At 39.6% G+C, this 14,512-nt stretch overlaps 1 protein-coding gene across 3 annotated transcripts in view; it reads right to left on the reverse strand.

Moving 5' to 3' along the window:
* Positions 1-3,780: 3,780 nt before the first annotated feature.
* Positions 3,781-14,512, reverse strand: part of UTP25 (UTP25 small subunit processor component) — a 59,716-nt gene continuing 48,984 nt past the window's right edge. For 2 of the 3 annotated variants that reach the window (XM_030196096.1, XM_030196094.1), the window contains exons 11-12: positions 12,964-13,209; positions 4,594-6,271 (exon numbers count right to left, since the gene is read on the reverse strand). In XM_030196096.1, the coding sequence (XP_030051956.1) occupies positions 6,025-6,271; positions 12,964-13,209 (493 nt within the window). In that variant the 3' untranslated portion in view covers positions 4,594-6,024. Of the gene's footprint in view, positions 3,907-4,593; positions 6,272-12,963; positions 13,210-14,512 lie in introns of those variants that run through there. The other variant, XR_003941431.1, reaches the window with a different exon arrangement.

A 14,512-nucleotide genomic window follows, 5' to 3' on the forward strand; every position in this document is an offset into this window, starting at 1 on the left:
AAATTTACACACACTGTTACAGGATATAGCCCTCTGCGCCTAAATCTATGCTGCGTTTTCCTTGGTGTAAATGGATGCACATAGTTCTAGGCACTGGAATACCAACTAAGCATATTCTATATATCGCACCTAAATCTAGGCGTGGCTTATAGAATACACTTAGGTGGAAAATTATTCCATGCAGATTTTTCAGGCGCCATATATAGAATCTAGCCCTGAATGTGGAGAACAGAAGGTCAAAGACTAGTTTTGCACCAGAAAGTCTGTGTAGACCATAGAATGAATATACATAAAATTCTGTTCAAACATTTTGAGCAAAAGGTTCAGCTATGGATTTTAAAAAATAAGTGCATACACTTGAAAAACCTGTTTGCTTGGTGTATTGAGGAATATTCTGCAAAAGAAGAATCAAGTTGTTGATTTGAGATTTAACTCACACCTGCAGTAGGGGCAGGGCCATTTTTCCTGAAGAACCAGGGCCCTTTTTACCGCAGTGGGTAAAAAGCCCCCCCCCCCCCCCAAAAGCCATGTGGTAAGATAACCCTTACCCCATGGCCATGCGGCAGGGTGCATTTACCGCCACCCACTGAGGTGGCAGTAAGGGCTCCCACGGTAACCCAGTAGTTACTGGGCAGTGCACGGCGATGCTTGATTACTGCAGGGCTAGCGCCGTGCTACAGAAAATAATAATTTTACATAGTGCCGGAAATGGCGCACGCTCCAGCCAGAAATACTGCCGGTGGCTGTGTTGGGCTGGTGGTAGTTCCATTTTAGTGTGTGGTAGGCCCGCATTGGGCTTACCGCAGCTAAAGTATGAATTCCTTACGTTCATCTTTTTGATACTGTCATAACTATTTACTTTTGTTAATGTTATCTGCCTTGAACGGAAGAGTTGTTGGCGGACTACAAGACATGATATAGTATAGCATAGCAAAGCTTAATCTGATTGTTGATTGACTCTCTGGTAACAATCAAACTGGAAACTTCAGACAGTGACTGCTTCATTTCCTTTCTTTGACCCTTTCTTTTTACTCCACTCTCGATTATCTGCTGGTGTTTTCCTGTGGAGTTTGGTCTTCTTTTGCACCCTGCTACACTGCCATTTTTGCCCTTGATAGATGATGAAGGTGGAGTACGGACGTACCAAACTCAAAATACTGGAATTCAGACGTACTAATTTTGATAAAATGGGGGAATACCTGAAGGAGTTATTAATGTGGGAAGGCGTGGGAAAACAGTGGTCCAAGCAAAAGGCTGCTATAAATATGGCGATAACATTAACAAAAGTAAATAGTTATTACAGTATCACAAAGATGATGGTAAGGAATTCCATACTTTTGATATTTGGTACTGAAGGGAGTTAGAAAAATGTTTAATTGATGGAAATTGTAGGAGACATTGGTTTCTTGTAAATTTACTATGCAGTAGTGAAACCAACTAAATCATATAGAGCGGAACATTACCAGATAGAATTTTAAACACAGTCACACACACCTTAAAGTGTATGCATTTAATAACAGGTAACCAATGTAGTATATGATAATATTTTTAACTGAATCATACTGCTTCGGAACAAAAATAAGTCTGACAGCCATATTTTGTATAACCTGCAGATGATTAAGGGAAATTTTGGAACATTCAATAAGAGCAAGGTTACAATAATCATATCTAGATAGAATAAGTGATTGCACAAAAATTCTAAATGATCTCAAGGAAAAAAAAGTCTTAACTGTTCTCAATTTCCTAAGAACTAAATAAGATTTCTTAATAGCATACCTAACAATCTCAGGATAGGACTTTGCCCTCAGGTTCACACTGATGACATACATTGGACAATATCTGCCAACCCACAAGATTGAACGCGCTAAAAAGACTGAACTGTAGAACTACTGCACTCTGACCCTTACTTAAGATACTCTTGCCGTGGGCAACTAAATTACCTGTCTTAGTACTATAATTTCCTCTACACCCAGACTGAATTTGGTAAAGGAGATCATGTTAATCAAAATTTCATTAATTTTTTTATTAGGATTTATTTACCGCCTTTTTGAAGAAATTCACTCAAGGCGGCATTCATGGTATCAACTGATTGTGATCACAGTGTGAAAAGCAGCTGGATATCAACAGCATAGGCATAAAATGTAATCCCGACTGGATGAGTAGGGCGAAAAGAGCAAGTACTGAAAAGAACTGGCCCAAGAACTGAGCCCTGGGGAACGCCACACTTTAGACCACGTGGCTTAGAAAGCGAATTAAGCCAATGAACCTAAAAAGATCTATCCTGTAAATATATGTGGATCCAAGCATCTGCATTAAGTCTTCCAGAAGTGAATGATGAACTAGGTCAAATGCTCCAGTGAGATCTAGAGAAAGAAGCAGCTCATGACCTCATCTTTCGTAGGCAACAAATTATTATTTTAACAGACATGAACAGGCCAACTAAATTAAGGAGGAAGGCCTTTCTGGCTTTAAAACCTATGGTTTTAACCTTAGGGGCTACATTCTTTTAAAAATGTTCTTGTGAATACCTGGTTATGCTCAAGAATAAGTGATTTATTTTTATGGATCCAGTTCATTTAGAAAATGTTCTATCTGTACAGGTATGTTCCTGTTGCATGTTTATTGATTAAATTACTGCTTTATTTTGGGTTTGCTGGGTAGGACAATTGGGGTCATTAGAATTTTGATGTTTGCCTTTATAACAGGGCTGTGGAGTCTGTACACCAAACCTCCTACTCTGACTCCAACTCCTCTACAGTCCAACTCCAACTGATATTAGGCTTTATATTTTTTTGTTCTGGATCTAAAGTACTAGTAAATATAAATTTGGATCTAAAAGATATAAGTATAAAATGATAAATTTACCATATATTATAATGTTGTAAGTTTTTACTTTGAAGCTGGAGTTGGAGTCAGTACATTTTTACTGGCTCCCAACTCCAAAGCCCTGCTTTATAGGTACACGACTTATGATTCCCATGATGTGGGCTTGTGATAATCGATGAAAGAAATTCACATTTTCTGTTCTCTCCCTCTTAAACATTGAGGCCCTTTTACTAAAGCAGGTAATGCATGAATTAGCGTGCAGTAACTTATTGGACAAACACAATAACTGCTACTGCAATGGCATGATTTTGCAAGCTAACTCATGCATTAACTGTATACCGTATTAGGCAGTGTGAAACAGGTGGGTCATGGGTGGAGAATGAGCGTGGACCGCATACTGCAGTTAGCACAGCCTTTGCACTTTCTGCATATTAATTTTTGCTCTTAAGACGCAGTAAGTGCAAAAACTTATGGGGGTCTTTTACTAAAGCTTAGCTCGAGTTATCTGCAGCCGGGCCCATAGGAATAAAATGGGTCCTGCTGCAGATAACGCGAGCTAAGCTTTAGTAAAAGACCCCCTTAAATGTGCTTTAGTATACTGGCCCTTAAGTATTTGTATTAATAATTATACAAGTGAAATACAATAATCTGTAGTAAATTAATCCCTGTTAACCAACAAAAATATATTTAAATAGAAGTTTCAATTTTAATATACAACTAAAAAAAAAATTATCGCACCAAAATACAAAAAGTGTTAAAAGTTCATTTAGCCCCATTGGCCTTAGAAAGTTTTAGGGAGAGGTCTGCTCAAGAAGAAGCTATACAACTAACTGCACACTGGTCCACTAGCCAATACTCAGACCAATGGAGCCCAAAACGTCTAATGTACATCTATTATTCTAATTTATTCACACAGAAGACAAAACAAAATATTGGGTTATGAATATAATTTTATTTAAACTTCTAGACTGCACACTCTCTGAGATTCAAGGTGGTTTCCAACACACATATGCAGTATAAAAACACAAACTCTGATATTTAGTTTTCCTTTTAACAATTATGTCTGAAGTGTTTTGGTACCTGTTGTCAGGATTGCTGGACATACTTAGATTAATATGAAACCAGCTTCCAGCTTCTCATAACTCCCCCTCCCTCAGGAAGCACTGAGGATGGCAAATGGACCAAATGTCACCCAGCTGCCTGCTAGCCCTGTGTTTTCTTGATTACCCTTAATTAACATAACTTTTGTCCTCTCTGGGCATCTGGGAGCAGGGCTCTCTCTGAGAAAGCCAGACAGATAGGCTCCAAAACTAGGGACTTCAAAGAGTAGAACCTGTGAAAATGGTCACCTTCCTTGCATCAAGGAAATTAAACTGGAGTTTGTCTGGGAAGGAAAGAAGTTATTTGATCCCTTTCTGTTCCTGAGGTATAAAAAGGAGAAGCACATGGCTCTGAGCAGCTCTGCTTTTCTTTCTTTCTTTCTCTACACATACACATCTTCAGCCACCAGAGCCCCTGGCACTGGTACCCCTTTCTCCTTTAACCCTTCTCTCTCAGAGCAAATGGCTCTGCTTTTCTTTATCTTTCTCTGCACACACACACCTTCAGCCCTACCTCAAGGCTTCTCTCTTTCTCTGCACCCCCCCCCCCCCATTCTTACCTTTCTCTCATTGATTCCCATCTAAACACACACACATTACCTGTACTAAGTGCTGTGAGCCTACATATGTACATACAATATACTTTCTATATATATCCAAACCCGTGTGGATTGTGTATTCTTTGGGAACCCACTGCCTCTGTGAACTGGACCCAGGACTATCCCTAGACAACGAATGCCGACACCTGTGTTTGCATGTGTATCTGTAGGCTGCATTTGGTAAGTGCTGGTTCTATGTTTTGAGAAACGCAGATTTTAAGGAGCAATGTTTCACAATATCAAAGTTTCTAACTACAGAAGCTGAAACTGCTTCATCCATGGAGGGGGGGCACATTTCTCTGGAAACCCCCAATCCAATCTGGTGATTCTATAAATCAAATAAAACCATTCAATGGTTTTAACTCCCGTGCTAAATTTGGTCCTGTTCTGAGAGTTATTTTGGCCCCAGAAAAACATTCTCATCAACTTATGCATAATTCTTTCCAACATGTTGGGCTAGAAAGAGTTTTAAAAAATTCCAGTTTAGAAAGCAAATGATCAGGTTGGGTAGTGTGCTTTTTGTTTGTTTTTGGTTCTCCCAGCAGGGATTTCAGACATAATTATGTAGTCACCATCAAGACCAATGTTCAAAAGATTTGCCCTCGTAAACTTGGGAGTTAATTTACAAAATCTTATATTTTGAATTTCCTGCACCACATAAATAACAGAACTCTCTAAATAACAGGACAAATATGAGTTATCTTGTTGGGCAGACTGGATGGACCGTGCAGGTCTTTTTCTGCCATCATCTACTATGTTACTATGTTACTATGAACTGCTTGCAGAATCCGACAGTTTCATTTTAAAGCGTCATGTAACACGCAGACATGTCACCAACTGAAGAATCCAAAAGGAGTTGAATAACAAACACTTGTACTTTCCTAGACAGTAATTTTAGGTTTATACAAAAACTAAACATGAACTGAACCCTGGAATAAATGTATTTGTTATGGTTATTGCTACTAAAATCTGTATTTAAAAAGGGAGGATTGTAAATTTTACTTTATTTTTATGTATAAGTTTTACAAGTTTTATCCAAGCAATTTTCAATTGAACAGAAAAGTGTTATACAAGAAAATTATAACCTCTCATAAAAAAGACAAAAGGAATATATAAACACTCAAGTCCACAATATTTGGATGGGTTGTAAATGTTCATGTTCTAAGTAGGAGGCATTTCTAACAAAAACATGATATGTATTATCCATAAAACTGTCAGCTCTCTATAACAAAGAGAATTTAAGAAAAAAAAAAATATATATATATATATATATGTCACAAATACCTTCCACTGCCAGTTATTTCAGTTCCCTTATAGATACAGCCTTACAGGACTATAATACTTAACACAGTAGAAGCAGAGAACAGGAGAATAAATTAGAATAGTTTTATATTTTTTGTAATTTTCCATTAAAAAAACCCAATACACTACATCGGCGTCAATTTATAAAAATATGGCACTGCTTTGTTTATGGGCTATTCTTCCATACCAAGGCAGCATCATTCATTTTCTCCAGTGACAAACAGATGCACATTTTTCTTGGACTGTAACATCTGTGCTGCCCTATCTGTTCCTACTACAGCAGCCAATCGCTGGGCATCGTACTTGCAGTAGAGGACAGTGCAGGTCCATGTTGCTTCCTCACCACGGCCTGTTGCCTTCATCATGTTACAAACCTCGCTGTAGAAATGTGGGTAGGTCGGCAACTCATAGAAAATAACATTTCTGATGCCTTTCAGTGTGTACCTAGATTAAAAAAAAAAAAAAAAATTAAGTTGTCATTTTTCATTCCCCAAAAAATCCTGCTTTGGACACTACAGCCCAATACACATTCAATTGATTATCATGAGCACACCTTAACAGGGCATTAGCTTTATAACCAGCTGCCTCAACACACAGCTTCCCTAACCCCACTTAGAATCCACTACAGCACTATGTCATTTCAACCAACCCTAAACAGTGATTTGATTTAGCTAAGAATCAGTATCAAAATTAAGCTCAAAAGCAGAAATTTAAAGCCATCTGGAATACATAGGGAGTGTAAGGGAAGAGAAAGGAAAGGGGAAAGGGGATGGGACTTGCGGTTTACATATTATATACAACTATTTATTTTGTGCCTGGGGCAATGGAGGGTTAAATGATTTGCCCGGATTCACAAGGAGCTGCAGTGGAAATCGAACCCAGTTCCTCTGGGTTCCCCTGCACTAGCCATTAGGCAGGATGGAAATGATAAAAGCAGATCAGTAATAGATAAACATAGACTTTTATTCGTGCAAATAGAGGAGTTTGTATACGCCGCTCTACCAGTTACAAGGACTGCACTCCTTCAATAGTGTTTTTGCTGGTTTTTTCTCAACGTGGATATTGGCAACTGCTTGCTGATGTTCTATATACTTGTTTGCCAGTAAAATCCACAGTATAGCCCCTGAGGCAGCCCTTTTTGGGTGAAACACGGCCAGTGTCGACGATGTAAGGAGATTGCTATTTGCACAAATAAAAGTCTATGTTTATCTATTACTGATCTGCTTTTATCATTTCCATCTTGGAGCTTGCAGATCGCTAGCCATTAGGCATCAAGTGTTCCTCAGCATACAATTCAGCAGCAGCAGCTAGTAGATTGCTGTGCATTTCTTGGTAGAGAGAGAAGGTTTTCTACTCAAGCCTTGCTGAGTATCTTCACATGGTGATCCTGTTGCATAATATCTATACCGAACCTCAACAGGATTACACCACAGCTGAACTATGATTGGAAAAATAGAAGAATACGTACTAGCCAAAGTTCACCCAGGATAAAAAGATGCCCACCAGTAGCTTACACACTAGGGCTAGAGATAGTGATAGCAATAGTATGGATACTGCAGATGAAGATAACATCCCTGGTGAAATTGTTCATGGAGCCAGTGTAGCAGGAGATAAACCAAAGAAGCTAATGTCCAAAAGATAATCTTCTCAACTATAATTAAATGGACTCTTGCAGATAAAGAGAAGATAACACACTGCTACTTTTATTTTACACATCCTATATTTAAACCAAGAGAGTTTGCCAAAAACTGGAGGAAAGAGGACTATTGCCACAGGAAAAGCTGTAGAAAGCAAATGACAAATATTTAAGATGTCTAATTTAACATATCAAAGGAAAGAAGTATGTGAGTGAGTGAGTGAGTGATATTTATTTATTTATTTTTATTTATTAGGATTTATTTACCTCCTTTTTGAAGGAATTCACTCAAGGCGGTGTACAGCAAGAATAAGTCAAACATAAGCAATAGACAATTACAGCAGTAAAAATATTCAAACAATACAAAGTATGGCATTGTATGCTACATTACAATGCCAACACAATAAAACATTTTAATAGACAGCACAGGGTGTATGCAAAGATGGAACATATAGATAGATAAGATAGAGTAACAGGACTAAGAAAATATGGGACTAGTTAAAGAGAGTTGCAAATGAGGTCAGAAAGGTGCTTGAACATTATCTTGGCTAGGGTAGGAGTGGATAAACAAGTCCTACTATAATATGTGCAGCTGGTGTCCTTTACTTTCCATTAAAGGCCTGGTTGATGAATCAAGCTTTCACCTGCTTCCTGAAGTAGAGATAGTCTTGTGTTAAACAAAGCCTTTCACGGAGTGCATTACAGAACATGGGGACTACTCCAGAGAAGGATCGCTTGCAGGTATCACATTGTGTGATGTCCTTTGGAGGTGTAGTTAGGGAAATTCCTTGGAAGGAGGACCTTAGTGACCTTGAAGGTGTGTGGAGGAAGATTCTGTTCTTCAAGTACTCTGGGCCATTTCCTTTAAGGGCCTTGAAGGTCAAACAGAGAGTTTTAAATTTGGCTCTGTATTGTACTGTTAGGCAGTGAAGTTTATGCAACTATGGTGTTATGTGGTCATGTCATTTACAACTACTACTACTACTATTTAGCATTTCTATAGCGCTACAAGGCATACGCAGCGCTGCACAAACACCTTCTATTAGTCTTGCTGCAGCATTCTGAATCAATTGGAGCTGATGCAAGCCCTTGTGGTCAAACCAATGTAGAGTGCATTACAGTAATCCAGTCTTGAGTCTTGATGTTATCATGGCATGCACAACTGAGGCAAGGCTTGCCTTCTCAATGTAAGGAGACAGGTAGCGTAGTTGTCACAAGTGATAGAAGCTGATCTTGAAGGTTGCTTGGATTTGGGGGATTGGAGTAAGTGTTGAATTGAGCTGAATTCCAAGGTTCCTGACTTGTGATTTGAGGGGGAGTTCATATTTCTCAAAAGAGATTTTGATGTCAGGTATGTCCCCACTTGTGTTAGGGATCCATAGAAGCTCAGTTTTACTTGGGTTCAGGCAAAGTTTGTTGTGTTTAGCCCATTCTTCAATTGAGGTTAGACAGGTAATCAGTTTATTTAGGGCTGTGAGTAAGACAGGTTCAATGGGAATGAGTAGCTGCACGTCATCCGCATACGGTAGATGTAGGACTGAGTATCCACTGACCGAATCAGCTTCGCTAGTGGCTTGAGGAAGATATTGAATAAAATAGGTGACAGCATCGATTCTTGTGGCACAATGCAATACTATGGCACGTATTAGCTGTAAATTTCAGAGACCAAGATCGTACTCCACATACCCTGGGGCTTAGGATGAAATTCACTACTGTCATGGTATGTGGAAAGCTAACCATACAGTGTCTAGAGAACAGCCCCTTTTGCCAAAAAAAGATGGAGAAAAATCCTCAAACTTAAGTACAATAATATATAATTCACTAGCATAATGCACTAGAGGAGATGTTTGAAATTATCTTCTGAGGAAGCCAGGTTGTCTAGCAAAACAAAGACCTTTTGTTGGGACTTGAACTGATATTGAATTGTAGGAGCTTTGATGGTGAAGAGCCTGCCTCGAGGATGATTGTTTGAAAAAGATTTGCTTGATGCTGGATTTGAGGAGTTCAGCGATTGAGATAAGTGCATTTTGATTTTTTCCTAGTGCTGGATCTACAGTGTTTGTTATTGAATGAGGCTGTACTTTACTTTTGATGGAGTTTTTTTATGCCTGTGATAGTAATGATGACAGCAAAATATTGAATTACATATTGCTGCTACTCAAGTTTGAGGTTTTTTCGGCAAAAAGGGCTCTTCTATCGACACTGTATGATCTGTATTTTGGCAACAAGTGGTCCATTATTGTTTTGCTGAGTTAAGAATTGTTGCTGTAGCCCAAGTTTGTATAACTTGCAAAACTAACCTATCTGGAGACATTTCTCACGAAACAAATCAAATAAAAATAAGATTTACATTAAAAAATATAAAAAAATATGCACAACAGGTCTTGCTATAATGCTTAATTATTCAAATGCAAGCTCATTCTCCAAAATGAAAGCTAAACTAAGCATATACCATTTAAATTATTTAAATTTGGTTAAATAAAGGGCCTTGCACAACATGAGGCATGTCAAACACAAATCTGGCAAGTTTGGGTGGTTCAAAAGCTTTGTTCTCTACCCAGTTTGCCTCATTGAGTACCAAAGTCCACCTCCTACCCAGGTCTACATGGAATCTGAATTTTATAAAATGGAGAAATTAGGTCTTACCTGATCATTTTCTTTCCTTGCCACTATTCCAGAACCTGTGGGATATCTGTGTCCATCAACCAGCAGGTGGAGATAGATAACTCAAGACTGACTCAGCTTTTTTTGAATATCTGCCTTTTGCTTTTTCCTTTCCCTTCAACTGCACTCCCTAACTTATTCTCCTTTATCATAAAATTATCAGTCACTCAATTTGTACCAAAACCAATTACTGAATCTGGCTCCAGAAGTGACACAAAATGTGAATCAAATTAAAATCCGAAAAAATATTCTTCCAAATTTCAAAATAGGGCTGCAGGAACCTATTACAGTCTGCTTACCACAGGGCTCAACAAACCCTGGCAAAATGTTGCTATGATGACTAAAAAAACAAAACCGTGGACCTGATATCTAAATTTTTTTCAGGACAGAACACACAGGCAGCTGCATCAGGACTGTGGAAAGGAAGAGGAGAATGGCAGTGTGTCAGGCTGTATCCTCATATTCTGCTGCCCAGTGCTGAAGGCAAAATTTGACCCACAGGGCTCTATGGTGTCCCGCATGTTTCTTTTTTTTTTTAAATTCTTTATTTATTCTTTTACATTTTATTTCACAATACAAATGGAAATGGAAATGTTCAGAAAATCACAGAAAAAGAAAATAAACTTTTTAAAGGAAATAAGGTTCTCTATAAACTTTGTCCACAATTTGATGATCCAAGTACTAGGAAAAAATCTATCAAAGAAACTTTGAGAGCAGTTTGTCCCGCTAGCCCACTTATAGCATTTCTCACTGGGTTAACCATTCAAGGTTTAACAGCGCTTTCCTGCAATTCAATAAATTGTTGCAATTTTACAGGGTCAAAGAATACATAATTATTAGCATTTAGGGATATCAAACATCTACAAGGAAATTTTAGTTGAAAGACAGCTCCTAAGTTGAGAGCTCTTGTCTTATAAGACAGGAACTCTCTCCTTCTCTTTTGAGTATCCCTCGCGAGATCAGGGAAAATTTGTATCCTTGAACCCATAAAATTTGCATTTGCATGACGAAAATAAGTCTTGAAAATGTTGTTACGATCTATCTCCAAAGCAAAGGTAGCAATTAAGGTAGTTCTTTCAGTCACAGTTTCCAGGGATGACTCCAAAAATCCAGTCAAATCAAAGTCCGGTTGAGCCTGAGACTGTCCATCAATCACTTTTTTTTGTCCTGTAATGTACTGGGCTCTAGCAATAGGGGGAAACCCCTCTGCTGGTATTCCCAGGACTTCTCCAAAATATTTGCGCAACATATCTAAGGCAGGGATTAGTGGAGACTTAGGGAAATTAATAAGTCTCAAGTTGTTCCTGCGACTTTGATTTTCAAGAAATTCTATTTTGCGATATTGAACCTCTTTCTCCCTGATCAATGTGGCTGAAACGTTTTGCAATTTATTGACCTCAGCTTCGAGAGTTGCCACCTTTTTTATATTATCTTGGACTTTTCCATAAGTTTCTTGATAATTTTGTTTCAAGTCAGTTACTTCTCCCCGAAGGGAGTTTAAATTAATTTATAAAGCTGTGATAATACCTTGGATGGCGTCCCAGAGCGTCTCCAACGTAATCACAGCCGGTCTTCCAACACCACGGGTTTCCACAGGGGCAGCTGCACGATCCATAGAAGAAATATTATCCTTCGTTGTTGGTTTGGTCGGCGTTGAGGCGCTAACGGGCCCTCCTGGTTCAGTCGACAGGGGTTGTATTCCACCAATCACCCCGTCATTCTGAGCCTCCGTCAGCGGCATTCCTGCTCCTGGCCTCGGGGGGGGCTGTGCTAGAGGGCGGGCTAAGCGAAACGCCCTCAATGCTATGATCAGCTTCAAATGAAGTTGATCTCGCGGTCGCGGGTATCCGCTCTCCAAGGGTCCGAAATCCAAAATTCTCCAGTACGGTTTGGTGCACAGCGGGACTCAGGGCTTGACTCGAGGAGGTAAGAGTTTTCGCCTTCCCCTTTCTCTTCCCCATGTTGTTCCTACGGGTTTCTGGCGTCTTCCCCGTTAGGAGCTCAAGGAGTCCAAACTCTCACATCGCTTCAGGCGCCATCTTGGATCCGGTGTCCCGCATGTTTCAAAGCTTGCATTCTGCAGAGGAGGATGAGGATACAACTGATATGCAGTTGCCCTCCTTTTCTTCTGCTTGTGATTAGCACCGGACTGGGGGTGGCGGAGAAATAAAGAGAGCTGGGTGTCTGCGCGCCACGGGGGTGGGGAGATGGAAAGACAGAGTTGTGTATCTGTGTGCTGTTGGAGGGGGGAGGGGGAAAGAGAGCTAGGTCTCTCTCTGTGTACCATTGGGGGGGGGGGGGCGGGGGGGACAGCTTGAGAGAAGCTAGTGCTTGAGGGGAGAGAAGAGAGCATCAGAGAGGCTACTGCTGTGGGGGAGGGGGGATGTGATGCCAAGGCTGATTTTGGAGAGCTGGGTGAGTGATGGAAAGGCTTTAGGCTGCAGTTGCTGGGAGCACATGGGCAAGAAATGAAGAGGCTATAACTGCAGCAGCTGTGTGTGTGTGGGGGGGGGGGGGGGTGGGATGTAGAGAGACTAAGGCTGCAGCTTTGAGAGAAGAACAGTGGTGCACCCCCCACTCACCCCTACCTGTTGCACCTTTAGCCTCTCTCACATTGCCCCAGCAACCACAACCTAAAGCCAATCTCCATTGTAGGTGGATGGATAATGGGGATAGCAGTAGCCTCTAATCCACTCCTTCCTTACCACTATAAAAACTGCTTACTGTACATCACTATTATAAAAGGTGATTTATAAATGTGCATAAATAAATAAAATGCCAATCGCTGCAAGTCAGGATCCTAGATCCTAAGAAAATTTGTCAAGGCTTGGCTTACCGTTTATAGAAGTGGAAGCGTTCTGTGAAAAGGAGGAAATGCTTCTCTCCCTTCAGGAAGAATTGTCTTGCCCTGGAAATGCCACCCTTGTCTGTGTATTCACATATGTGTGTAAAATTTAACTCTTCCTTCTTGAAGTAATTTCTAAGGCGTACATAATCGAAATAAGAAGGTATGTAGACCAGAGTGTGTGACATAACCGCATCACGATACTGGGGCAAAACCTTGTCAATGAAGAACTGAAACCTGATTGAAGGGAAAAAAGGAATAGAATAAAATAAAATAAAATACAAAATCTACTCTATTAGGTGGAGGCAGAATAAAATTTGTCAATAAATGCATACATACTAGTTGTAATTTCTCTAGTGCTATTGGCTGTACACATTGCGTTCCGGCTCTACAGAGCTTAACAGCTAGCTCAGCCACAAAAAGCTGGGCCTCTTCCACAACAATGCGCATACTTTTCTTATAGAGTGGTAATCACATTCTGGATCACAATTAAAGGGAGAAAGGTAGGCATAGCATCAGCCAGGTATGTGAATACAAGTCCCGAATCATGGACCAGAATCCCAATCTGCTTTTCCAAATAAAGGGGACTCCATATCCCTTAATACTCTAAAAACATGCCCCATGTAATCTTTTAATTTTTTAAATTAATATCTCTATATTTCTACAGTTTTGATTAGGATTAAAGGGGATGACTCGAATGTATTTATAAATGAGATAGCACGTGGACTATGAACTCAAAATACTTCCCCCTACATAATCATTCCAGTGTTACAACTATATTACGGTTCTCCAATAATTCACAAATCAACACTTATCTGAATTGCTGTAATATCCACTGCACCCGGAGGCTCTTGTCAGGTGCAATTTTCAGGACTTTTAATCCTATCCAGATGCAGTGGATACATTAGTATTATGACCGGAAAATATGTGGTAATACTGATGTGCATACAAAAAGCACTTGTTAATATGTCTAGTGTATGGGGTTAGCTAACCTCTGTATTAATGTAGGAATTAATTCAAACACTGATTAGTATTATATGCCCCTAAATGCAAAAATGTAGTTTGTAGTTACATCAATCAAACACACAAAGGGGGAGATTATATATATATGGCGCCAAAAAAATCCACGTGGAAAACACTGCCGACTAAGCGTATTCTATAAGCAGCGCCTAGATTTAGGCATCGTATATAGAATATGCTTAGTCAATGTCCTAGCGCCTAAAACTACGCGTCTCCATTTACACCAACGAAAATGTGGTGTAAATCCCAGTGTGTAGATTTAGGCGCAGAGGACCATATTCTATAACTAAGTGTGTACATTTTGGAATACCCATTAAATGCCCATTTCCCCGCCTATAACCACGCTCCTTTTAGCCTGCGAGTGTTAGAAGTTAGGCGCACTGTGTTATAGAATACACTCAGCGAATTGTGCACGTAAATTCTAATTATTGCCAATTAGTACTCACTATTACTTGTTAAGTGCTGTTATCAATGCTAATTAGCTTAAGCCAATTAAGTTATGCACATTGTTATAGAATAT

This window comes from Microcaecilia unicolor, chromosome 3 (genome assembly GCF_901765095.1).
Source record: "Microcaecilia unicolor chromosome 3, aMicUni1.1, whole genome shotgun sequence".
NCBI classification, from domain to species: domain Eukaryota; kingdom Metazoa; phylum Chordata; class Amphibia; order Gymnophiona; family Siphonopidae; genus Microcaecilia; species Microcaecilia unicolor.